This window comes from Delphinus delphis, chromosome 11, assembly GCF_949987515.2.
Source record: "Delphinus delphis chromosome 11, mDelDel1.2, whole genome shotgun sequence".
Classification (NCBI taxonomy): Eukaryota; Metazoa; Chordata; class Mammalia; order Artiodactyla; family Delphinidae; genus Delphinus; species Delphinus delphis.
The window spans coordinates 79915183-79941126 of record NC_082693.1 but is presented as its reverse complement, the minus strand read 5'-3'; the positions used below and the strand labels follow the sequence as shown (position 1 = coordinate 79941126).

At 40.3% G+C, this 25944-nt stretch overlaps 1 protein-coding gene across 12 annotated transcripts in view; it reads left to right on the top strand.

Annotated features, from left to right (window-relative positions):
* Positions 1 to 25944, top strand: part of ANKS1B (ankyrin repeat and sterile alpha motif domain containing 1B) — a 1152360-nt gene that overhangs the window by 1067529 nt on the left and 58887 nt on the right. For 5 of the 12 annotated variants that reach the window (XM_060025436.1, XM_060025442.1, XM_060025444.1 and 2 more), the window contains 2 exons: positions 802 to 981; positions 21832 to 21906. In XM_060025436.1, coding sequence (XP_059881419.1) covers positions 802 to 981; positions 21832 to 21906 — 255 coding nt within the window. Of the gene's footprint in view, positions 1 to 801; positions 982 to 20555; positions 20660 to 21831; positions 21907 to 25944 lie in introns of those variants that run through there. The other 7 variants (XM_060025438.1, XM_060025440.1, XM_060025439.1 and 4 more) reach the window with 4 other exon arrangements.

Sequence of the window (25944 nt, the reverse complement as noted above, 5' to 3'; positions counted from 1 at the left end):
GCCCAGCTGTCTTCCCCCCTTTATCTTACTTCTTTTTTTTTTTTTTTTTTTTTTGCGGTACGCGGGCCTCTCACTGTTGTGACCTCTCCCGTTGCGGAGCACAGGCTCCAGATGCACAGGCTCAGCGGCCATGGCTCACGGGCCCAGCCGCTCCGCGGCATGTGGGATCTTCCCGGACCAGGGCACGAACCCATGTCCCCTGCATCGGCAGGCAGACTCTCAACCACTGCTCCACCAGGGAAGCCCCTATCTTACTTCCTGACCCGTTTCCCCCAGTTCTCTCTGCCATTGAAGCCCATCCTCTGTCATTACATGCATTGCTCTGCAGTCTGTGCGTGTGACATGCCGTTTCCATAGTGTCCTCTTCCTGGCAGGGATTGCCAGGCCACTCGCTGATGGAGGATCAACACCCATGAGGTCCCACTTTAGCTTTCTTGTCATGGCATCTACCATGGTGAGGCCCCTCTGTCCACATAGAGACACGGTGCCTTCCCTTGTAAACACAAGTGATAGTGTCAGGGGTGCCCAATATAGGTGTGCCTCTCTCCTGGGATCATCCGTGGTGCTGGCTTAAGAAAACAGAGCCTGATTGTTGATATTGTAAACCTTCAACCTGAAATGCTTAGTGGGGAGGTATTGATTGTGCCTTTAATAAAATGGTAGAATGTCATCGATTCCTTGGCAGTTGATTCAGAAATGACTCCCCACCCCCGCAGTGTATCTTGTCAGTATTTCACAGTTTTGAAACCAGAGGTCAGCCACAAGAACATGGTATTTATTTCATGATGTATTTCCATTCAGGAACCCAGTGGTAATCACACTCCTCCTCAGTTGTCTCCATCACTTAGCCAAAGCACTTACACCACTGGTGGCTCCCTAGACGTTCCTCACATTATCATGCAGGGCGATGCAAGGAGGAGAAGAAATGAAAACTACTTTGATGATATTCCCCGATCAAAACTGGAGAGGCAGATGGCCCAGGTAAGGTGTTCGAAGCGTCTGTGCTGTTTTTGTCTTTCACCCACATCAAGCGATGCAATTCCAGTTTTGAACAGTTGCTTACGATGGATGCCTACTGTGCACAACGTAACTGGAATTCTACCATTTTATGCCATGACTTTCGTTCTCTGCTCAGTTGAACTAGAATGAAATGGACCTTTCTGGGAATGGAATGTGTACACAGATCCCTGTTATCCATTTCTTTACTGAAGAAGTTATGTCTGATCTCTTTGCACCCAGAAAGTCTTTGCCCTAAAGGGAGTAATACTGTGTAAGAATCAAATCATAATGAAAAACTAAATCATAAAAGTCTAGATTATAGAATGTAAATTGGTCAGATGACAGGGCAAAAGTTGGGGGTGGGGGAGTATTAACTCCGAGAAGTGTGGTTCATTTTCTCCCAAGTTTACACATTTGTGTAGAATTGTACAATGGGGACTAGTTGCATCCATCTCATGCTGTCACCTCGAGTGGTTGAAAATGATGCTGCTGCCTGACACAGATAACTGAAGAGAGAGGTCTGTCCTGTTCAGACCTTTCCATGTTTTGGGTATGGATGTCCGTGTTTCGCCTGTCCGCAGGTTGCTGCTCAGGAACTCAGGTCAGCCATGACCAAATAGTGGTGCTCTTCCTAAAGCACATTCAGATGGGCAGCTAGCTCTGCAGCGTCATCCCGAGGCTCACAGCTATGCATTTGTTGACAGCTGTTGGCAGAATCAGCCCTTTTCATCCTCATTCTAGGTTCAGACTGAGCGTTGAGAGGCTTCTCTGCCTCCCACACCTAAGATGCCAATCTTGAGGTGAAAATTTGACTGCAATTGCGTTGCCTTGGTTGTTAAATATTTTCCTCAGCTGTTCGGTGAGATACTGTTTTTTTTAAAGCCTTTGGTAAACATTCAGTGCTTGCCGCTCACGAAAGAAAAATGTGAAGAGAATGTTCTGGAAGCCATGGCTCTTCTGCCTGCATATGCCCTGGAGAGAAGGGGTCTGAGATATTGTGTCTCCTTTCAACTTGCTCAATATCAAATTGTTCTCAGGGTTCTTTGTGCAAAGAATAGCAATGTTGGGATTATGGAGAATCTTTTATTGAAGGGAGGTGGAAAATGTGGGAGAGACAAGAAAAGAATAATTTTCCCTCTCTCTCTTGTTAAGTATTGTCTTTTAATCCTTATTACTGTTTCACTGATGCTTTTTTTAAATAAAGAATCTAAAAGCTTTTTTCCCCAAGATGTTCATACATTTCCTGCTATTTGTTAGTATCTGTGGATCACATATGTGGTTACATTTCTCTAATGACAGTCTTTCAGAGACATGGTTTGTTTTAACCTTGAACCATGTAGTCTTTAGTATTAATGCAAACTGGGTCTTTCCTGGACCCTTTTCTTCCCTGAGTAAGGGCGGAGCATCCATTAACAAGCATTATCTGTTACTGCCTGTGCCAAATTCAGGAACAGAATCACCTGTCTGAACTGCTTATGTAATTTATGCGAGTTCTCCACACAGTGCAGTTTTTTTCAGAGAGGAAATTAATTACTCTTTGGCCTGAGTATGCACATCAGAAGTAATCTAGCAATTGCTCCCTTATGATCTTTGTGAGATTCACAACCTAGGGGCAGTATTACCGTCTGAAGAGCCTAGATCTTTCTCTTGTCATTCCAATCAGAATGCATCCCTTTCTGGAATTGCCTTGCCCTTGAGAAAATTGAATGAACTTTTATCTGGCCAGGTGAGAAAGGCCAAAATGCACAAAGAGAAATGAGGTAAGCAGTGGATGAGTTGGGAGCTATGGGAGGTCTGTGTGAATGTGCTTATTTCCCTCCCGTGTACTGTTCACAGTGATCGGATGACTGATGGAGACCTAGGCCTCCATCAGCAGCCAGGAGCTTATTAGAAGCTTTCTAACATCCCACTGCTCAATACAGCACTTTTGCTGCAGAATAAATAGGAGATGGCACTACAGGAATCCAATCGATAAGAAAAAGGGATTCTGGGATTGCAGCTCTTTAGGCTGTGTTAATTGCAGTTTTTTATTTGTCTTGAGACTTTCTCAGTCTAGAAATGCCAGAAATCGTGGAGAAATGAATGGGTACCTTTTAAAAAATAGAACCATTTCAAAGCTTTAACCTGTCAAAATATGAAATACTTGGTAATTTTGTTGTTGAACAGTTTTATTTATGTGACTTTTTCACCACTCAGCCACCCAATTGATGTTTTTTCTTATTTTTCTGCTTCTGGTCATTTGCTGTAATAATTTTTGAAATCCGTTCGCTTTTTTTTTTTTTAGAACCCATCAAACTGTCTCTAGACCACGTCTTCCCCAATGTTATGCCCTTAGCCAGTAAAGCTGAATTCAAGTCTTCTTCCTAAGGGCTTGAATTAGCAATTTTAGCAATTAAATTCCTGTAAGCAAGCAGCTAGTTACACCTCCTTCCCACCTGGAGCTCAGTCCCTGAGGTTCCTTCCCAAGGGGTTTCTCCCAAGGGACTTACTTGAGGTTGGGTAACGCATGCCTAACCAGTCTGTTTCCCACTAAAAGGCCGAAGTCCACCTTCAGCCTTTCTTACTTACTTACTAAAAGAAAGGAAAACACAATTAAAAGAAAATCACCTGGACAAATCCTTGTTCTCAGAAACCCCTTTACTGCTTCACGTTTACCTGCGCCCCCAGAAGAGTGATTTGGAATTCTAGCCGTAGGCCAGGAACCTTAAGTTCTTGGCGGCTGCAGTAATTCATAGCAGCATAGCTTTTGCCCAGCAGACGTGTGGAAGTGCTTTAACTTGAAAAGCCAATGCTGAAAGTTACATTGAGATAAATTTAATGTCCATTCCACCTATTAAATTTGTTCGTTAGCAAATATTTTTTTAAAAGGTAACACAGTGTTTGACTACTTGTTTTCAGTTCGAACCGATGTTTAAAATACTTGTCTTGGAATCCAGAGGGTTTTAAATAGTACGGCTATTGTTTGCTTTTATTCTGATGTAAGCAATATTGTGGCATCAAACTGTCTTAAATAAATATGTGAGAAACAAAATCAAGTTCAGTACTGATAGGATTTTTGAAACCATGAAATGTAATGATGTAAACACATCTAAACAATGGGTTGCCTATCATGCTGAAAACATAGCTTTCTAGCCTATAATTCTAAATTGGACTCAGCCCAGAAGTTCTGAAAGGCTCCCCTATTTCCATATCCCTAATAAATAAATGTTGCATTCACATTTGTATAATAATACCTTAATGCGTATAGAGCTTGCTTTTAAATTTCCAAAGTACTGTCACATCTGTCATCTCATTTTAGCACAGACAAGGTATCCTACACAACTATTTATGTGTGTGTAGCACATGGCAGATCAGCTTTTAAGGCCAAGTTCTGTGGAGATGAGATAGTAAGTGAAAATACGAAAAATAATAACAGAAGGAGGAAAAGTATTTCCAGTATTTAGGACCTAATTGCAATATTTAGAAATTTTCTTGAGTGATATTTAGGAGAAGTCAAAACATCCTTAAAATGAATAATAAATGAGAGTAATGGAATTAATAAAGTTTAGGGACCACATTCTCCAAAGTTATGAAAAAAGGAAACGGAGTTTCCCAAAGTGAAACTTATAACCATTTATTTATAACCAAATACTTATGGAAAAATGAAATAATACTTCTATTTTCACAAAATAAAAAAGACTCCTAAACAGTAAGAGAAAACCCACACTATAGAAGTTCTTGTGTTTTGAATGCTCTCATCTAATTAGAAATATCAATATTGCCTGAGGCAGTTACCTTACCTGATGCGTACAAACCTTAGAAACAGACATTATCCACATTTCAAAGACTGGGAAACAGAAATTATATGACTTGGTGGGGGTAGCACAGCCAGAAAGAAACCAAATGAGAACTTGCCTGGGGCAATATGTCAGGCACTAGAAAGGCTTTGTCTAAATTGCTTCTAAATCACTAGAAAGTTGATTCAGTTGAAAGTCTAATATATCTTGATCCAAACAGTATTACTTAATAAGTACGACTAGATCAATTACTTCTTTATTTGAAAGCACTTTACATATTATATTAGTTCTACAAATGGTCGTTCTTTTGATTCTGTTAGAGGAAGAGAAATGGAAACTGGGCCACATAGAAGCCCTGCCATGGCCCCATCCATGTCTGAAATTCCACATGCAGTATCTTATTTAAACCTCACAGCAGCCCCTTCTATACTCAAGGAACCCAGCTGGGTGAGCGCTTTGCCTTGCAGCTGCTACGTGGCAGAGCCAGGACTCAAGCTGTCTGCCTGACCATGTCCTGTTCTATGGCCCCTGATGCCCGGTGGGCTACTTCTATTTTAAAATGATATAGAATATCTTAGTAACAGTTCAATACATACTAATTTCCCATGTGCTCTAACAGATTATACATAGGAACAGTGAGCAGAATGAGGATAAAATTGCTAGTTGTTTAGTGGAAACTTACTGAATCAGCTCATGGTTCTCACCATAAAACCTTTTTTTAAAAAAATACTTAATTTAAAATTTATTTTATTGAAGTATAGCCAATTTATAATATCATGTTAGTTTCAGGTATACTATGAGTCTGTTTCTGTTCGGAAAATAAGTTCATTGATATCTCTTTTTTTTAGATTCCACATATAAGTGGTATCATATGATATTTGTCTTTCTCTGTCTGGCTTATTTCACTTAGTAGGATAATAGTAGTAGTAGGATAATCTCTAGGTCCATCCATGTTGCTGCAAATGGCATTATTTCATTCTTTTTTATGGCTGAGTAATATTCCATTGTATGTATATAACCACATCTTCTTTATCCATTCATCTGTCAATGGACATTTAGGTTGCATTCATGTCTTGGCTATTGTGAATAGTGCTGCTGTGAACATAAGGGTGCATGTATCTTTTTGCATTATGGTTTTCTCCAGATATTTGCCTAGGAGTGGGATTGCTGGGTCGTATGGTAGCTTTGTTTTTAGTTTTTTAAGGAACCTCCATACTGTTCTCCATAGTGGCTGTATCAATTTACATTCCCACCAACAGTGTAGGAGGGTTCCCTTTTTTCCACACCCTCTCCAACATTATTGTGTGTAGATTTTTTGATGATGGCCATTCTGACCGATGTGAGGTGATACCTCATTGTAGTTTTGATTTGCATTTCTCTAATAATTAGTGATGTTGAAGCATTTTTTCATGTGTTTTTTGGCTATCTGAGTGTCTTCTTTGGAGAAATGTCTATTTAAATTTTTTGTCCATTTTTTTATTGGGTTATTGGTTTTTTTGATATTAAGCTTCATGAGCTGTTTATATATTTTGGAGATAATCCCTTGTCAGTTGCTTTGTTTGCAAATATTGTCTCCCATTCTGAGGTCTGTCTTTTTGTTTTGTTTATGGTTTCCTTTGCTGTGCAAAAGCTTTTAAGTTTAATTAGGCCTCATTTGTTTATTTTTGTTTTTATTTTCATTACTCTAGGAGATAGATCAAAAAAGATTATTTGTAGACTTTTTGATGCTGGCCATTCTGACCGGAGTGAAGTCATACCTCATTGTAGTTTTGATTTGCATTTCTCTAATAATTAGCAATGTTGAACATTTTTTCATGTGGCCATTGGCCATCTGTATGTTTTCTTTGGAGAAATGTCTATCTAGGCCTTCTGCTCATTTTTTGATTGGATTGTTTGTTTTTTTGATATTGAGCTGTATGAGCTGTTTGTATATTTTGGAAACTGATCCCTTGTCGGTTGCATCATTTGTAAACATTTTCTCCCATTCTGTAGGTTGTCTTTTCGTTTTGTTTATGGTTTTCTTTGCTGTGCAAAAGCTTTTAAGTTTAATTAGGTCTCATTTGTTTATTTTTATTTCCATTCCTCTTGGAGATGGGTAAAAAGATATTGCTGCGATTTATGTCAAAGAGTGTTCTGCCTATATTTTCCTCTAGGAGTTTTATAGTATCTGGCCTTACATTTAGGTCTTTAATCCATTTCCGAGTTTCTACAGTGTTTATTTGTTGATCCTCTTAGTGGAAACCCTTCCTGCACATTTGGTAGAACTCTGCCCTCCTCCCACGTTTGTGAAAAGCTTTGTAGGTAGCTGTGGGGTTTACTGCATATACAGAGAAGTTCTTGCCCGTGAGGGTTTCTCCGATTAGTGGATGCTGTTTCCTTAGCAGCATCTTCAGTTGGAGTTTTGATTTGGTTTCTTTCAGGCTGTGTGACCTGTACCAAGTCATGCGATTTCTCTGAACTTTGGTTTCCTTGTCTTTAAATCATGGATAAAGACTGCCTGGCAGGCTTGTGTGTGTCAGATAATTTATGTTTAAGTATATTCTAAACTGTAAATCACAATGTATATATAGATAGATAGATGATATGACTATCGATTCAGATATATCATCTATCAGTCCCTAATTCAAAGGTCCCTGATTCATTGTAGGGCCAGTTAATGCCAAAGACATTAGAAAGGTAAGTGCTCAGATGGTTGTAGCATTCTATAAAGACCATCCTTTTGTTCCAGTATTATTTCCATGCTTAGAATGTATATTGAGAATGGAATTGGAATTTTCCTCCTTATTATTTTAATTGTATAAATATGAAGGCTGCCAAGGAGCATCTTTCATCATGGAAAAGGGATCTGTGAAATGATCACAAAGCCAGGGAAAGCAGAGGAGAGATGGAAGAGTCCTCTGCAAATTCAGCATACAAAAGTATGTAGCAAAGGATATCTTACAGTAATAACACATTAATATTGTAACATGGTAAGAGAAAATATTAAGTGAGAAAGAAAGGATTGTTTTTGACTTAAATGAACTTTAAAACTTGTTTGAAATACAAAGTACATAAAATTGTTAACTAGAAAGCATGGATAGCCCCAAAATCCATGAGGCAAACACTGAGCCAGCCTATGAGAAAGAAGGGAGTAATTTATTCTTCTGTATTTTCTCTGGGAAAGGAAGCCTGGTGTTCCTAGAAATTCTACCCACTGCTCTCATGTTATGGAATTTACAGAATCAGCCTTCAAAAAATGGTACAACTGTGTTGAAAAGAACAGCATTTTACAAAGCGACTTTTCCCCCACTAAACAAGTTTTATTACTGAGTTACATTAGATTTTTTCAGATGTCCATGAGTTAGTGGCTAATTTTTAATTTAGATTTTCATCACCTCACCACTGCTCAGAAAAGTTCAGCGTGTCCATGACTTCAAAAATTTTTTCCATGAAGGTCTAAAGAGCAGCTTCTAATACTTAAGCACAGACAGATAATACATAACCCCAAAAAGAAGGTTAAGAATAAATTCAGTAAGCTCTTCCATCAGGAGCTTCTGATGTGACAGCTTGTTGAGTTGACAAGCTAACACACCAGCTTCAGTGATAACTTGGGATGTTGATGATATCTGTGCCCTGTTTCAAGCCAGGAACTCTGGACCATCAGCCATCTATGCCCAAAGGCATCATGCCAAGCAAAAGTGGAAAAAGGTGCTTTCATACTTGGAATTTAAACCTGATGTGTTGTATACCTAGTTTGTTAATGTGGACGGTTAACTGCCTTTTCTCAAAATATATGCTCTCCCTATACTACAAAGCTACAGTAATCAAGACAGTATGGTACTGGCATGAAAACAGAAATATAGATCAATGGAACAGGATAGAAAACCCAGAGATAAACCCATGCACGTATGTCACCTTATCTTTGATAAAGGAGGCAAAAATATACAATGGAGAAAAGACAGCCTCTTGAATAAGTGGTGCTGGGAAAACTGGACAGCTACATGTAAAAGAATGAAATTAGAACACTCCCTAACACCATATACAAAAATAAACTCAAAATGGATTAAAGACCTAAATGTAAGGCCAGACACTATAAAACCCTTAGAGGAAAACATAGGCAGAACACTCTATGACATAAATCACAGCAAGATCCTTTTTGACCCACTTCCTAGAGAAATGGAAATAAAAACAAAAATAAACAAATGGGACCTAATGAAACTTAAAAGCTTTTGCACAGCAAAGGAAACCATAAACAAGATGAAAAGACAACTCTCAGAATGGGAGAAAATATTTGCAAACAAAGCAACGGACAGAGGATTAATCTCCAAAATATAGAAGCAGCTCATGCAGCTCAATATTAAAGAAACAAACAGCCCAATCCAAAAATGGGAAAAGACCTAAATAGACATTTCTCCAAAGAAGATATGCAGACTGCCAACAAACACATGAAAGGATGCTCAAGATCACTAATCATTAGAGAAACGCAAATTAAAACTACAATGAGGTATCACTGCACACCATTCAGAACGGCCATCATCAAAAAATCTACAAACAATAAATGCTGGAGGGGGTGTGGAGAAAAGGGAACCCTCTTGCACTGTTGGTGGGAATGTAAATTGATACAGCCACTATGGAGAACAGTATGGAGGTTCCTTAAAGAACTAAAAATAGAACTACCATATGACCCAGCAATCCCACTACTGGGCATATACCCTGAGAAAACCATAATTCAGAAAGAATCATGTACCACAATGTTCATTGCAGCTCTATTTACAATAGTCAGGACATGGAAGCAACCTAAGTGTCCATCGACAGATGAATTGATAAAGAAGATGTGGCACATATATACAATGGAATATTACTCAGCCATAAAGAGAAATGAAATTGAGTTGTGGTGAGGTCGATGGACCTAGAGTTTGTCATATAGAGTGAAGTAAGTCAGAGAAAAATAAATACCGTATGCTAACACATATATATGGAATCTAAAAAAAACAGGTTCTGAAGAACCTAGGGGCAGGACAGGAATAAAGATGCAGACGTAGAGAATGGACTTGAGGACACGGGGAGGGGGAAAGATAAGCTGGGCCGAAGTGAGAGAGTAGCATTGACATATATACACTACCAAATGTAAAACAGATAGCTAGTGGGAAGCAGCTGCATCGTACGGGGAGATCAGCTCGGTGCTTTGTGACCATCTAGAAGTGTGGGATAGGGAGGGTGGGAGAGAGGCTCAAGAGGGAGGGCTTATGGGGATATATGTATGCATATAGCTGATTCACTTTGTTATACAGCAGAAACTAACACAACGTTGTAAATCAATTATACTCCAATAAGGATACTAAAAAAAAATTTTTTTAAGTTTATATATATGCTCTCCCCTTGACAACTTCGGTGCCGGAAATTCCAGTATGATTATCGTCTTATGGGCAACATTGAAGTGTTACCGTCTATCCTGTACCACAGTCAAAAAATAATAATAATAGGAAGAAGTGGGAGAATCACTCAGATGGAGTCGCTTTTACGTTTTGATACTCATCTTACAAGTCTCAATTCTTTCATTCTCTTGTCAAGTCCATCAGTGAGGCACATTAGATGACCAGGAGTTTGTTCTGACTGACGCAATCAGACCTAAACACCTCCACTCTCTTTGCTAGGGAAGCTGTGATGTCTCCACCTACCCATCATGTGCTGGTACTTAACCAAGGAGAATGTTTCCAGTTAAAACCAGATCACGGATTTTTTTTTAAAACATGAACAGAAAGGATCCTATTTTCAAGTGAATAAATAATAAATCGGACAATATATAAAAACCTTGTTTTAGTGGAATTGACCTTGTGATATTTCGTGGTGCCTTAGGCTGGCTGGCATTGAGCGGCATGTTTGCCAAGAGGCACACCAGGCTATCTTTTTCCACTTGTTAAATTTTTGGAATGTTTCTTATTAGATTCAGTCCAGTTCTTGGGTCCACAGGTCAGTGTTGGCTCTTATAATCTGACCTTGATATGTTTTCAAGGGTAGGAGAATTCTCTTCTTTTCTCCTTCTTCCTTTTCTTTTTCCAGTATTAAAGAAAATAAAGGGAAGGTGTTTAATGTCTAGAGGAAATGGGGCTTCTTGTGCAGTCCTGCCTCAGTTACGTCCGTTTATGTATGACTAAAGTAATAAATCAGTAGGGACTCTTCTGAATGCATGCAGGTAACAGAAATCCAACTCAAGATGTCTTAAGCAGAAAAGGGCACATACTTGGGTCATTTTTGGTACAAAGTCCTGGTATCCTGGGTTCAGGTGCTCATATGACATCTTGGTCTCAGGCTCTTCATGTCTTAGCTCTGCTGTCCTCTGGGTTGGCTCTTTTCCCAATCAGGCTTTCTCTACATGAGGGGAGTTTCAAGTCCAATTCCTGTTAAACTGGAACCTGTGAGAAAGAGGGCTTATCTTACCAAGGGTTCCCCAAAAAGCCCCAGGATTGAGTCCCACTGGTTCAGATCAGGCTGGTTTGGCTCTTTTATGTGTCCTGAGCTAATCACACAGGAGAGGAGCATGTGTGTGTGTGGTGTGTGTGTGCATGGTGTGTGCGTGGTGTGCGTGTGTGTGTGTGTGTGTGTGTGTGTGTGTGTGTGTGTGTGTGTGAGAGAGAGAGAGAGAGAGATGCGATTAGCCAGGCATAGGTCACATGCCTGGAGATGGTTTTAGCTCCACCTGAACCACAGGAACTGAGGGATGGCAAAGAAACTCCTCCTGTGGACAGGCTTTCATGAGCAGAAGTGGCCATGGTTTCTGGGCAGACAGAAATAGCAGTGGTGGACACCTGATTAAACCCATTCTGACATCCGAATTCCAAGAATATCTGATCGACAATTGTTATATTACATGGGTATTCATTTCATTTTTGCATACTTGATTTGATGAGCTTTTTTAAAATACCAGATTTGAAGTAATGAGGTCAGAGTTAAAAATTCTGTCTCTGATATCTGATACCTCTGTAACCTTGAACAAGCCTCTTAGCTACTCAGAGCCTTAGTTTTCTCTTCCTCAAGTGAGATTAAGGCCCCCTCACATTGCTGTTGTGAGGCACAAATAAAGTAGTAGTTATCACAGTAGTTTACAAAGTATACAGCTCTACGTTTGGGTGTTTTTAGAAATTATTATTATTTTGAGATAACTCTAGCTTCCTTCTACGCTATGCTTTTTCAACTGCAACTGGGAATAAATGCATTTTAAAGTAAAGCTCATAATATTTAGCGGTGTTTTACAAAACTATTTCTGTTTTCCAGCTGGTAGGCCCCAAACTAATACCTTTCCAGAGATGTGGAAACAATAGTTCTTAGGATTGCAAACACTGCACAGGAGGTTCCTATCTGTGTGATAACCTAGTTAGCATTGGAGCTCTTTGGAGAGGATTTATGGATGGTATCCATACTTAAGTACTTTTAAATACTTTATGAGTTAACATATATTAAAAATGTCATTATATTATATATTAAATTTTATTTTATTTCTCTTATAGTAAAGTATATGAGTGCTAGGGGTGAGGCCTGACTCTTCCTTATTTTTTAATTCCCTGTAATAAGCATTCCATAAATACTTGTTGACCAGATTACTTTACATAGGTATTAGGCACCACAAAACCACAGGTTTCCAGGACTCCAGCTTAGACACAAACTGGGATGGTCTCAAATCTTTTAGAGAAACAAACTACCTGGAATAGTAGCATATCGTCTGCCAGGCTTAGATCTGGTAGTTAGTTCATCGTCATTATCGTCAGAGCCAGCACTGATGAATACAACTTTAAAATGAGGAAACTGAGGCTCGGAGACTTTGTGTTGTTGACCCAAGGCCACAGAGATTGTAAGAAGCAGAGCCAGGATTTGAACCCAGGCTCTCTAGCTTCAGAGCCTGTGCTTTAACCACTGTGATGATGAACACCCGGGTTGTGTCTATACCAGCAGACATGACACATTCTAAAAATTCTAGAACCCCAAAAGGCTTCAGCGCAATTTTTTGTAGTCCTCTGACAAATTCTGTTACTAATAGCTAATACTTTATGTAACTGCAAACTTAGTAGAGAATTGAACCTCTAAGGTGGTGTGGATAAACATTGTATTTAAAGAAGATCCTTTGCTCTTGACATCCAACTTTTCATTCTTTGCAAATCAGGGGTAGCAAACAATTGCTTCACATAACCAGTTGTGAAATGTTGTGACACCCCCCCCTTTCTGTATCGATCTCTACTTTGAGGCTTGAATGTAGTATCACAAAAATTTATAGTAACTTGCAGTATCTACATGCACTTATGGCTAGAGGATCCTTTTGTGCTTCTGTTAATGAAAAGCAGGGAGCTTTAGGGTGGGAGGGGGCCAGAAAATGTATCTTGATGCAGCGCCCCTTCTAATACATCCTTAATAAACAGCCGCAAGTTTGTTCCTGAGCTTGTCCCTGTAAGGCAGTCCCCACTTTGTGAGGCAGCCAGCCCCACCATCATCAGAAAAGTTCTAATGAATAGAACTCTTGCCTTATATTGAACTGAAAGAAGCCTCCTTAAAGCTCCCATGTAGTTAGTTAATGCTATCTTCTGAAAACACGAAGAGTAAATCTACTCCCTCTTGCTGAGAATAGTTCTTTAAGACTAAAGACAATTTGATGTCTTCCCTTCACTATATTAACCGCATCCACCTCTTGCCAATAGCATTCTGGTAAGTGGGACGCAGGCTACGCAGCATCCGGATTCCCCAGCTCTGGGCATGTCAGTGCCGTTTTAGAACTTGGTCAATGCTCAATGTATCAGTGATCCTTCCCAACTATGTAATATGTTGCTTTTAAAAGTGTACCTCAGAAAAGTGTGCCTTTCAAGTAATTCCTCCAGTGTATTGATTTCAGTGCTGAACAAGGCAGAACTGAGGAAAAAGTTCTTCTGGAGAGACCTCTTAGGCTGGCATCATGCAAGAGAATTAAATCAACCAGACCTTGTTTCCCCATACATTCCACAAGGAAAACGTGAGGAAGTAGTGCGGTCTCAGTAAACATCATTGAATGAATGTCCTGTCCAATACCTCTCTTTTTTTTTTTACCAGAGGCAGGAACCAATGTTGAGCATATAGTTAATAAATGGGTTGAAATTTTAAAAATGACATTGTCGATTTACAAGAAAGGAATATAATGTATATTTTAAAGAGATGTTACAGGCAGAGAACAATTAGTACTTTGCAAAATGGAATTTCTTTGCAGCAGTTCATGTTATGATAAAAAGCAGATCGGTGCAGTTCTGAATGAGTGATTAATATTTCTGCTAATGGCCCTGAAAAATGTTTGTATCAAGAGTCGTGGCATCCAAACTTTGAGGGAGAGCAAGTAAAACAGCCCATATTGCAAGAAACAGCATGATCCCAATTGACTTAAATTCCCTGCAACATCCAGGGAACCTGGGGAGCTGAACAGTAAGATCTGGATTGTATAGACAGTGTTCCATTTTTTTTCCTCTGCTCTGTTTTTTCTTTTCCTGTGAAGAGATTTCATAAATAATTGTGTAATGTCATTTAGGGCTACAACTGTCATATTAGGGAATGCAGGTTATGTATTATCTCTACAAATGAATAACAGGTCACATGGCTATAGTTCTCTCCTATTTCAGCAGCTGAGAGCTTACTTTATGTGCTGTCAGTAGCAGAATCAGAGTTTACAGGGAAAGAGGGAAGAAAGATGGTGGGGGGTGGAGAAAAGGAGGGAGGAGGGGGGAGGGAAGGAGACAGGGAGGAGCGAAGCGGGGAGGAAGTTAGTGAAAGAAAGCTGTAACTTTGGGCAGGCAGCAAGTAATATCAGAATTTGTATCATTTCAGTGTACTTATGATGAGACCGAATGCAGTGTTTACTTCCTCCCATTTTTGCTAGATTGATCCATTCTGACGCCAGCAATAATGGGTCACACATGGAAAGACAACTATTGGCCTGGCTTTTCATTTCCAGCAGGTGATTACCAATCTGTGCAAGAATTTCCCTGATACGGGGTCAAGTTCACAATCATGAAGGTTTGAGAAGACTGCTCATCAGAAAAGTGAAGAAATGACGGGAAGCAGGATTTTTTAGTCCAGCATTCCCTGCAAATAAAATAGTTGATCCAAAATCTTTCACAGAAAGGGCCAGTGGTAAGAAAGCCTGAACTTGTGACGTTCCCGACGTAGTTGAAGAGGAGAATCACACATGGTTGTTAGAGAGTGTCTACACATTGCAGAACTCCCCCGTGAAGAGAGGAGGAGGATGGTTCCCACGTCTACGACGGTGGGACGGAAAAATAAGATGCTGGCCTGCGACTTCTGGGTAACTCAGGAGAGACAAAAGCTTCTGATTTCTGGTTTCCAGGCAGGGTTTGGTTGGTGCCCATGGAAGAGGAGGCTGCGAGGGCTGTCGCTGCTAAAGAAAAGAGGTGTTTTCTTTTGCATACGAGGTGTTTGGTGCGTTGTTCCTTGACTGATCTGAATTTGTCTGACTCCATCCTTTGACAGATCTCATCTCGTTTTATTCTCTGCTCAAGGAGGCGCTGAGTTTGCTGGCTGCTGACCGAGGCTTCCTTTGTTAGGGTGCCCATTTTTCTTTTGCCTTTGAAGCTGTTTTGTTCTCTCTTCAAGTTTGTTTTTGTTTCATTTTAGAAGAGCTGTCATCCAAGAGAAGAAATGGACTTCATTACTCTTTTAACTTTCACTCTGAACCTTTCGGATTTCTTGTTAGATTCTTTCTGGTCAATTTCTGAACACCCCAAAGTGTGAAAAATTATGACAAACATAAGGGAGAAACAGAGGAAAAGCTTTCTTTTTTTTTTTTTTTTTTCCGAGCTAGAACAAGGCAGAAAATTTCATCTCTGAGAGAATCTGACCAGAGGGCTCTATTCACACAAGCTTCTTTATTAAACTAGCTACACAGCATCGCAGAATCCCGAAGGTTTTCAGAGCCTAATTGGTGTTACTGAGTGGGTGGAGCTATCGCCCACTTGCTGCTTCTAAGGCCCATCAACCTCTGAATCCCAGTTTACCACATACTGGTCCTGACAAAGGAAAATGGATCATGTCCATAGCAATCCCTATTCCATAAACGTTGACTAAAAGCAGGGCTGACCCCTACTCACTTTGCGACCTATGCCTTGTACCCAATAGATGAGCAGTAATTATCTCTGGATGAATGTCAGGGTGCCAGGAAGACAGGTTCTTATGCTGTAAACGTTTTTCCACATTTTCAATTTGTGCCTGAAAGAATAATCCCTTTGCAGCGTAGAAAGCATAGACTTAATTTGGATATAATATGCTGGGTTTTGGGGGAAGACTTCTCCGAGAAGGTGACACTGGAGTAGAACGTGAGGTATGGGAGCTGTTCCTGCAGCGTCTGGAGAAGGGGAAACAAGGGCAGAGGCTTTGAAGCAAGAGTGTGCTTTGCTGTCCAGAACCGAGTGAGCAAGAGAGCAGAGAGGTAAGGGCGGGCATGGGAGCCGGAGGATGGAGATCCTTGCCGGCCGTTATTAGGACTCTGACTTTTCTTCTGAGTTAAATGGAGCAGAACAGCATGATCTGGCTTTCACTTTAAATGGATCGTTTGGGCTGTTGTATTGAGAATAAACACTAAGGGGGCAAGGACGAGAGCAATGAGTTTGGAAGCCTAATGGAAGAATCCAAGTGAAAAAAGGTAGTGACTTGGACCAGGTAGTGATAGGAGGGTGAGAAGATTTTAGAAGTAGATTCAGTAGGATTTGCTGCTGGAATGAATGTGAAATGTGAGCAAGAGGACGACCCCAACTGGAAGAAGAGGGTTGCCATTTGGTGAGATAAGAAAGCTTACAGGGAAGGTGAGGTGATCCGGAGCTTGGTTTGGGGCATTTAAGGTTAGGATACCTCTTAATCACCAAGATTAAGAGAGGTGTTAAGAAGGCAGCTGGATGTCTGAATCTGGAGTTCAGAGGAGAGATCTGGGCTGGAGACATAAATTTGGGAGTCGGGACAGGATGAGACCACCTGGTAAAGCCAGAGAAGGAAAAGGGATTGAGGTCTGATGCTCCAGGGACCAGAGGATGACGGGAGCCAGCAAAGGAGGCTGAAAAAGGAAGGAGTGATCAAGTGTCAGGAGGTCAGGGAAGATGACCAGTTGGATTTGACACAATGAAAAAAGCAGTTTCGGCAGAGTAGGCTCAGGTGAGGACGGGAGAAGGGGAAGCCGAGACCATATAGATACTTCTTGGGGGGATTTGCTTCTTAAAGAACAGGAATCGGAGCAGGAGCTCGGGGAGAATGTTGGGTCAAGGAAAGGGGCTTGTTTGCTTTTAATGGAAGATGTTTCAGTACTTACAGGGAATGTTCCAGTAAAGAAGGGAGAACAGACGGTGAAGGAGAGAGAATTTATTGTAAAGTACTGGGTTGCTACCAACTGAGCAAAAAGAAGTCAACCTTTAGGAGAAAGACTTTGAATATAGGTAATACGCTTTTTAGTTTGTTACTAGATTTGAATGCAAACGTGTGGTATTTTCTGAACTGTATTCGTGGTAACCTGAGCTACATAATGGTAACAATAGCAATATGTGTGTTGCATTTTAAGAAAACATTTCCAGAATCAGGAGAGAGGTCTGAACTCAAGATAAAATTGTGTACCTCTAAAAGTGTGCTAACTTCATCACCAAAGAAATAAACATTAAATTATTGATATCTCAGTTCTAAGATCGCTATACCTTAACCCCCATTTATTTGGATTTCATGGTAATTCAAGTTCAGATCAACTAAATTAAGCTTCACAATGTATGAGGAAAAGGAACTGAGAGAAAATTAATAAGCAAATGAAATTGCAAAGGGTGTTTACCATCCTTTTACAGAATTGTTTCCAGGCTCGTACAAGCAGCTCTTTAGCATATAGGTGTGCCTCTCTCTTCAACAAAGTTAGCGGTGCTTTTTCAGCCTTTATCAGGAAAAACGAGACCATCTCTAACAAGAAGTCTGCAAGGTTAATCTCTGGTGCATTTTGCCAGAAGAGTGTTGTCAGTGATGTAGTTTACTGAAGGCACAAGTGGCAACAACAAAGTAGATCAACTAAACGTGATAATGAAGAGCAGTAATTAATGTTCCTATGGTGCTTGACCATTTGCCAAGAAATATCGAACACATTCTGTGATTCCATTCACTCAGTCAATACGTTTGATGGCTTCTGTATTCCAGGTCCTAGAAACAGAGATGTGAAAAAGTTCCCTCTCGCGTGAAGCTTACTTAGCACGAGCCACACGACGACCTGATGAAATAAGCAGGCCAAGTGCTATTCTTCTTCTTCTTTACACATGAGGATGTTCTGAAGTTTAATTAAAACTTAGATTTAAATCACTTCTGTTCTAGGAATTGGGGCCCCAGATGAAATTTTCTCACTGCTATTTTCTTTCTAAAAGCTTTTGAACACTCTGTAGTTCAATGCATGTTGTACCCTGAAGTATCATCTTCATAAATGTAATGAAATTCTGCAGGGGAAGCTCTTTTGCATTTAAAAAATTCATTCCAACACGCAGCCTGATAACCACGTGTCTAGAAGAAGAGCCATTTCATGTTATGAGGACACCAATTACAGCTGGTCTACCTTAAGCTACTGCTCTTACGCGCCTGGTAAAGTCTTTGCTACCGTCAGAATTACTGTGATGTCTGACATGTTATCAGCTTTTTAAAAAACCATCTCCATAACTAAAATACAATTAACTGCCTTTATTTTAAACTCTGTTTTTTGAATCTGACTTTTTACCATTTGCACTGAGGCACATAGTTATTGGAAATGAGAGAGGATTTCCTTTATCAAGTTTGAACATACCTTATAAGTGAAAAATAGTTATTGTAACACCTTTAAAAGGTATATAAGCCACATGGGAACTCTCTTCAGTGTATATGACTAGAGGTGGGTTTTATTTCTTCACTGAGAAAATCTTATATGGAGTTTTAAAAATAAAAATAATTATGGCACAAGACCCTCTCTTCCCTCCTTAACTTTCTGGTAACTTCTGTGACTGTTGGAAGATATATTCATGTAACAGGATGCTAAGGAGGAAATTGCCTGTAGGTACTAAGTATTGCACGTTCTAAAGAGAGAGCTGCTGATAAGGGAGCCAGACACCCTACTTGGAATTTACCAACAGGTGGTAAATCCTGCCCTGCACAGTCAGCCTCCTGTCCACAGAGTCAGAAGATTGGTGCTGGGGGCGGGCCAGGGGGGCAGAGAATTGTCTGAGCCACTGTGGAAAGAACCGAGGCTTCTCCTCCCTTCCCATGGGAGGGGAGAGAGTGCATCCCCATGCAACCCAAGCCTAAGGAGAAGGTCTCCAAGAGGAATGCTCACCCGAAGTGAGGGAACCAGCCAGAAGGGGAAACTGGTATCTCTCTCCCTAGGTGAACTTCTGGGAGCAGATGCAGATCAACCAACCTGAACTGAGGAAGAGAGAACTGGAGGGAGATGTCCTGGCAGAGAGGAGGATTGGTCACAGAGCAGACTGCTCTGCGTGGCAAGGATGTATATATGTGCTGTGGATGAGCAGTCAGGAGGCGGGGCTCGTGCACTCTCCCCTGCATCCCACCCAAGGGGCGTGCACGTGTCCTACCTAAGAAGGCTGGATGGGGTTGGGGAAAGTCAGGCTAGAGCCACATTTCTCACATCAGGGACTGTGCAGTAGGGACATCCCTCCCCAGCAAAGACCTCCAGAGAACCTCCACAGATACGGTAGAACCCAGGGCGGGGCAGCTCCTATGAGAAGGATCAGAGACCAAGTTAGTATTACCCTGAGAAGCAGTGACAACCAGCAGGGAGAATTCAGCCACTGTCAAGTAAGAGAGAGGCACTTGTCCTTCTCCTGTATCCTCCGGCCCAGCTAAGTGCATGAAGGAGGCTGAGCTTGGCATGGGGGACATCCAAGGAGGACCGTGCCACCCTACCTCGGGTTTCTTTAAGCCTCAGGACTGGAGTGTGGTGGGGAAGGGCAAAGTTTGAATCATAAATGATATTGGAGTTTTATAAAAAAGTGAATTCTTCATAACTCAAAGTGACCAGGAGGTCATGCAGGCTGCCCAGAATGTCGATTGGCCTGTTGCCCACCAGGGAGGAGGGACTGGGCATGGCCCGTTTGGGAGGAGTTGACTGGAAAACAAAACTTTTAAGGTATTTGAACCCCTGTAGAGTTGAGACTGTTCCATGAACTGGCTCCATTTATATATATTTGTTTCAGGATTAGTAAACAGCCTCCATATAACTGAATATTCTCTCCGTCTTCTGGCGAGGTCAGTACTGGGCTGGCATTCCTCCCTAGCCATCCTGGCAGGCTGACACGTTGTGACACTTCCCTGTGTGACCACAGCAAGCCACTTAACCTCTCTGAATGTCCTTCTCTTCATCTGTCAGATGACAGGTGATCCCTGGGTTACTTCTAGCACTAAAAGTCTGTGAAAGTCGTAGAAGATGTAATTTCTGTAAAAGAACTATCTCAGAACTGTGGGTGACAGTGCTTTAAGGGTATCCTAGAAGTATGTTTGGCGCCGGTTAAGATGGTAGTCCTGCTGAAGCATGGAATTAATATATTTAAATCAGATGACACCTATTGGAGACGAGGCTGGGGGTTTAATGGCCCCAAGACTTAACTTGCTAGAGATTTAATTTTTGCAGAGAAGGAAGGGGAAGATGCCCCTGTGGAGAAAATAGCATGAAGTTTAGAGCAGAAACTGAGAATAGCAGAGCTGGTTTAAGTGGGAGGTGGTTGGAGGTGCCTTTTGGTCAGACCCCAGGTATCTTACTTTCTTAACAGAATGCCAATTACCTGACAGTCTGTCCCCAGCAAGCCATCCAGATGACAGAAGGGATGGAAAGCAAAGATGTAGGTGTGTGTGGAGCTGCCTTTGGAACCGGAGAGAGAGATGTTAAATTTCTGGTGAGCGTTTCTGGGAGGGTGGAGGTGGGGGAAACATTTAGCCAGGGATAAGCTTTCTTTTCCACAGCGCATTTGCTGATGATATTGTTCTTTGCTGGGGTTCTAAACTGTGTTGTGGTTCCATTCTTATCTCCTTCCTGCACTGATCTTTGTGCGCTCTGCTTGTGAATTCTGGGGATGTTCGCGGCGCTTAGCTGAATAAGTTCAGGCGTTCTGCCATTTTCTGTGATTCAATTTCATGGTGTCTTTTAGATGATGGAGTTCAGGAAAAGAACTCTGTAAAGGTCAAGCCAGGAGTCTCGTTGGTTTATCTGGTGGTTTCTGCTATAACTCCTGGGAGGGTGTTGGTTCATTTGGCATTTGGTTCTAAGCAAACGTTACTGCCTTTGAATAATTGTTGGTTGTTAGATTGTTAATGGTGTGGTAGAGAATCCGCATCATGGAGCAGATTCATTAGGCTCCCAGACACCAAATGGCATTCCCCAAAGTTTCTGGTTGAGGGACGGAGCTGAGCTTCCCAACCCCAGCCCCTCCCTGCTGTGCCTCCCTGGGGCCCCTCCACCACCACACATTCCCTCTGCTGGGCAGCAAACTGGCACTTCTCCCTTGTTAATCACAGAGCTTTGCTCTTGAGAGCTCTGGAGGGGAAAAATCTCTCTAGGTTTACCAACTTGAGCAATGACTAAGTTAGGAAAGTCATTTTATTGCATTGTTTGCTCTCGGTCATTTGAAGATAAGAAAATTAAAATGTTTGATCTGTGTTAAAGATTTTTTTCCCATCCTTCTTGAACTTCATAAAAATATTTATCCTCTGAAACGAATGACATGAAGAGGGAAGGTATTTCCGTTCTCTTCGGCAAATGTAAAACACAGTTTGCTTTTTCCAAGATGTGAATGGATTGGTAATTTCCCTTGACATAATACTAATGCATAAATGGTCTTTTTTTTTTCCAGCCAACCCAAAAGTGTTTTTAGGCAAAAGAATGACTTGAAAGTCAATTATTAAACCTCGGGCACCCTGAAAGTTTTTTTGGTGTTTTGAGTTGGTTTTTTTTTTAAGAAATATGATTCTTTGCTTTTTATTATTTTCCTCCTTCCCTTCTTTGATGCTACCTTGGTAGCTGCCGTGTTTTAAATATTGACAAGATGAGATAGTTTTCTGTTTATATCAGCAGTCGTCTGTCTGTGAGATATGGACGAATCAGAACGCTGGATTTCCTTTCTCAGCCATCCATCAGGTTCATAATGTAAGGTTACAAATGGTTATTTTTCTCTTCCTGAACTTGAGCTGTGTCGTGTGTTGCAAAGTGTCGTCAGTAGCTATAGGGACCATGTCCTGGCAATGCAGAAAATTTGTGATGTCTAACAACTCCTGAAATTTCTTTTGTCTCTTATACTTCATTCACTGTGCCTTGTGACTAGTTAACGTGCAAACGTTGTCCTAAAATAAGAAACGTACTTGGTTTTGAAGTCTACAGTTAAAATCTGTCCCATGTGAGTTTGGCTTTCATCCCAGGTGTCTGCGTTAACTTGCTTTTACAGGAAAAAGGAAAAGGGTAAATTGATATATATATATACCCATGTATATATCAGTGTTATTCTTCCCCATTTTGTATTTCCCATGTCCATGGGCTATTCAGTCCTTTGTGCCTAACAATTCTTAAAGGTTCATGCACTTTACTTGTGAGAAATATTTGAGTATGATTTGCATGATATTATATATAAGTTTTATGCAAATATGGGAGGAGTATAGCCAGGAGAGGCACCATTACAGCTACAAAGTGGTTCTCAGCCTTTTTCTTTTTTTCCACTTGACAGTACTGAACTGATCTTTGGAATGTGTGTGAAATCATGACCTGTTTTACTCTGAGCTGCTTAATATTCAAATATTCACAGTTCACTTTGGCATACTTTTTAAAAATTCATTTTTGTTTGGAAAGGAAACATTTTAATGTCTGGGTTTTTTTTCCATTTTGTATTTTAAAATCCAATTCTATTTTCACACTCCGTTAAATTTCTCTTATTGGATAGCCTGCTGTCTAAGAGGTTGAGGCATTTGGTTGAGAATCACTAAGCAGAGCTCTTGGGGTGGCATGCAAAGGGCATCTTTTGAGGTGCCATGTCAGGCACACCCCTCCTCCTGTGCATGGGAATTTCTGGCACTTGGGGACCACAGTGTCTATACATTGCCTGGTACTGATGCTCCAGTGACCCAGCAGTTCCTCCTGAACACGTAAATTCTAACCAGTGCTTTTTCGTGTTCAGAAGTGGCCATCTCTGCTCTTTATCATCAAAAGGAACAAATTCAAGATAACCAGCTGCATTTGACCAAACCAGCATTCTTTATTCTTGAAGATGTTTTAAAAGAACTGCAGCAGCATCTTGCTTTCATGTGTGTGTGAATGTTTGTAGGAGACCTTTCCTTACATTCACATCCAAATACATGTGTACGTATTTATAAATATAGAGCTATATGTAGCCTTCTTCAAAGCTGTAGAGATAATGGAAAGTAAATGTAATTACATATATCATACATGTTTGGGTAGCCCATCTCTGTCATTTGTCAGAATTATTGAAAGTGAAACCTGAAAATAACAGTCGTCATTTAAAATCATTTTAGTTTTTCATTAAGTGTTCTCAGTAGAGAATAATGTTTGGTAATATTCAGATCTAAATTTACAAGCAGGTAGGTGGGAGCAGTTCCTAGTAGAAAGGATTTAAAAGCTTCTATTTAAAAAATCAATTAAATCCTAATTTTAAAAATTCTTTAAAGAATAATACAAGGCCTGGAAAATACCATATCTTCCTGTTCATGTTAGGAAACTAAGTCATAATCATAGCTTTTAATTATCTACTGACGTCCTTACAAAACTGTTTTCTCAGGAAGTAAGTAAGAATATAGATGATGTTTCCCCTTTGTATTCTCAGAACATATAGAATATGTGATATCTTCAGTTTCCATTTTGGGGGGTAGAGAGCTATGTGATATGATGTTTTAGAATTATATGTCTGGTGCACATGAACTAAAACCTTGCAGTTTTACCACCCTTTGAAATAATGAAAAGATTAAAAGCTACATTTTGGAATCCGCCATCCAATAAAAAGCTCTGAAATTTTGCAAATTTTTTTCTGTGTTATAACTAAATTCAGTTAGCAGTTTTATACTTTCAGCTGGTGGTATGAGACATTTAATGTAATTACATTATATTGGGTACGGCCCAATTATAATCCTTCAAACTCAGCAGGCTATGAATTTCTAGCTGGCAGTTGGCAAATACCTCTTAAGCAGAATCAATTCTCCGTTTAAAACTTTAATCTCAAATTATGTTTTTCTTTCGTATTGGAAGGTTAATTTTTATTTGAGTTTGAAGGGGTAGTTAATAATGTACATTTTCCTCTGTTTAACTGATATATATTAAAGGAAATAAATACATACGTATATGCCAAGTAAACAAGCTTTTGATCCATGGCCAAATTCTCGGACTGTTAAGAGCATTCAATACGTGAACCTAAAGAAAAGATTTTTCTCTAAGTATTTTAAGCTTTAAAGAAATATCCTGAAGATGCTTAGTAAGAGGGCCTTGGATCATTTTAATTTCTCTTCTGCAATTTCTTAAGCCTTTTAAAAAGCACTGCCAGTCACTAATAATCTACAGTATGACAGGCTTTTGCCCCAGGCTTTTTCAATTTTATTTTGTTATTCTAACTAAATAGTATTGCTTCATTGTAACCCATGTTTAGATCTACTTTTCAGTAAATATAAGACTTGATTATAAACCATTATTTCAGGCAAAAGACTTTCTAAGTCTGTTTGATTTTTATTTAATATTTAACAAGCATTTTTAACTGGGAAAGTATTAATGTTTTAAACTTACCTGAAGAAATACAGATATTATCTAGATACGAATGTACTATTTAACAAGAGCTAATACTGGGCTTCAAAACTGAAATTATTTTCTATGCGAGGCAAAACCCCTTCTTTGCTTTTTGGTCTCTACAGCTCCTCCATATTAGCACTGCTCTACCTCTTTCCTCCATAGCTCATTCCTGCTGTAATTCAGCCTCCAAAAGCACGGAGACCTAAGGCACCCTTGTTCTCCAAGCACTTTTGTTTTTACTGTCCGTCAACCAGGTGAAGCTGAATGCCACCCCAAGGATCAAGGCCACATCTGCCCTTTACCATAGAGTAATGAGGAGTCCATCCATTCCCACTGAATTAATTCCAAAGAGAAAAATCAACACGTACAAGCAGAGTCTTCTAAATATTCTTAGATCTAAGGTTAAAAAAAATCAGTTGATGAATTTCCAGGAAGAAAGGAAAATTATTTCCTTATAAATTTAATTTTAAGAACACTTTTCCCTCTGTTTGAAAACGAATTTCTGGAAATAGCACTAAGTATGACAAAATTCAGTTTCTATTTCCAGAAAGGTAGATTCAGTCCCTGTAGGGAATTTTTAAAATATTTGCACTGTAGCAAAGTTTTCTGGGCCTCAAAGAAAATGAAGTAAGGATTCTGTTTCTCTTCCCTATAATTATCTCCCCCCATTGCACGTAGGGAAAGTGTGTCAGATCACTCTGGATTCAAAGCAGTGGTTTGTGATTTCTGGACAAAGTGGAGTCATAGGAGAGCAGATGATGGCGCTGCCTAAACAGATTAAACGGAAGCACCACTGATTTCTTCAAGTGGTTATCAAATAAGAGATGGAAATGATCTCCAGACTGAGGTGCTGTATGCTGGGGCTTGTAATTCCCAAAATGGCTGCTGCGACTTCTGTGGATGATGTAAATATTTGCATCGGCATTCTGCTTTCAGTATATGTGGAACTCACATTGAAATTCAATTATAAAAGTGCCTGAGTTAATTCAGCAGTTAGAGAATGAGTTTGCATATGATTTGCATGCTTAATGTACGAACACCTCAAATGTCCCCATAACCCCAGCTTCACCCACCCATCCCCACCCCTACCCCACAACCCTTGCCCCACAACCCATGGTACCCCCAGCTCCTGCCATGTCTGTTCAGGCTTTTCTGAAAACTGCCCATTGAGCTTGGCCAAGGTGAACCTCAGCTAAATGATGACAGGGCTAACGTGAAGATTGGATGCTTGCTTTGGGTTGTCACGTCAGCGGACACTGGATCGAAGGATCTTTTGAGGTCAACCAGCTCCTTTTGTATCATTCCACAAAGTTGTGTGCCAACTTCTGTTGTTCCGTTAACAGTGTTACCTGTGACTTAAATGTACAACACCTGTTTGCTATGTTGTTGTTGCTTTATCGAGGGAGG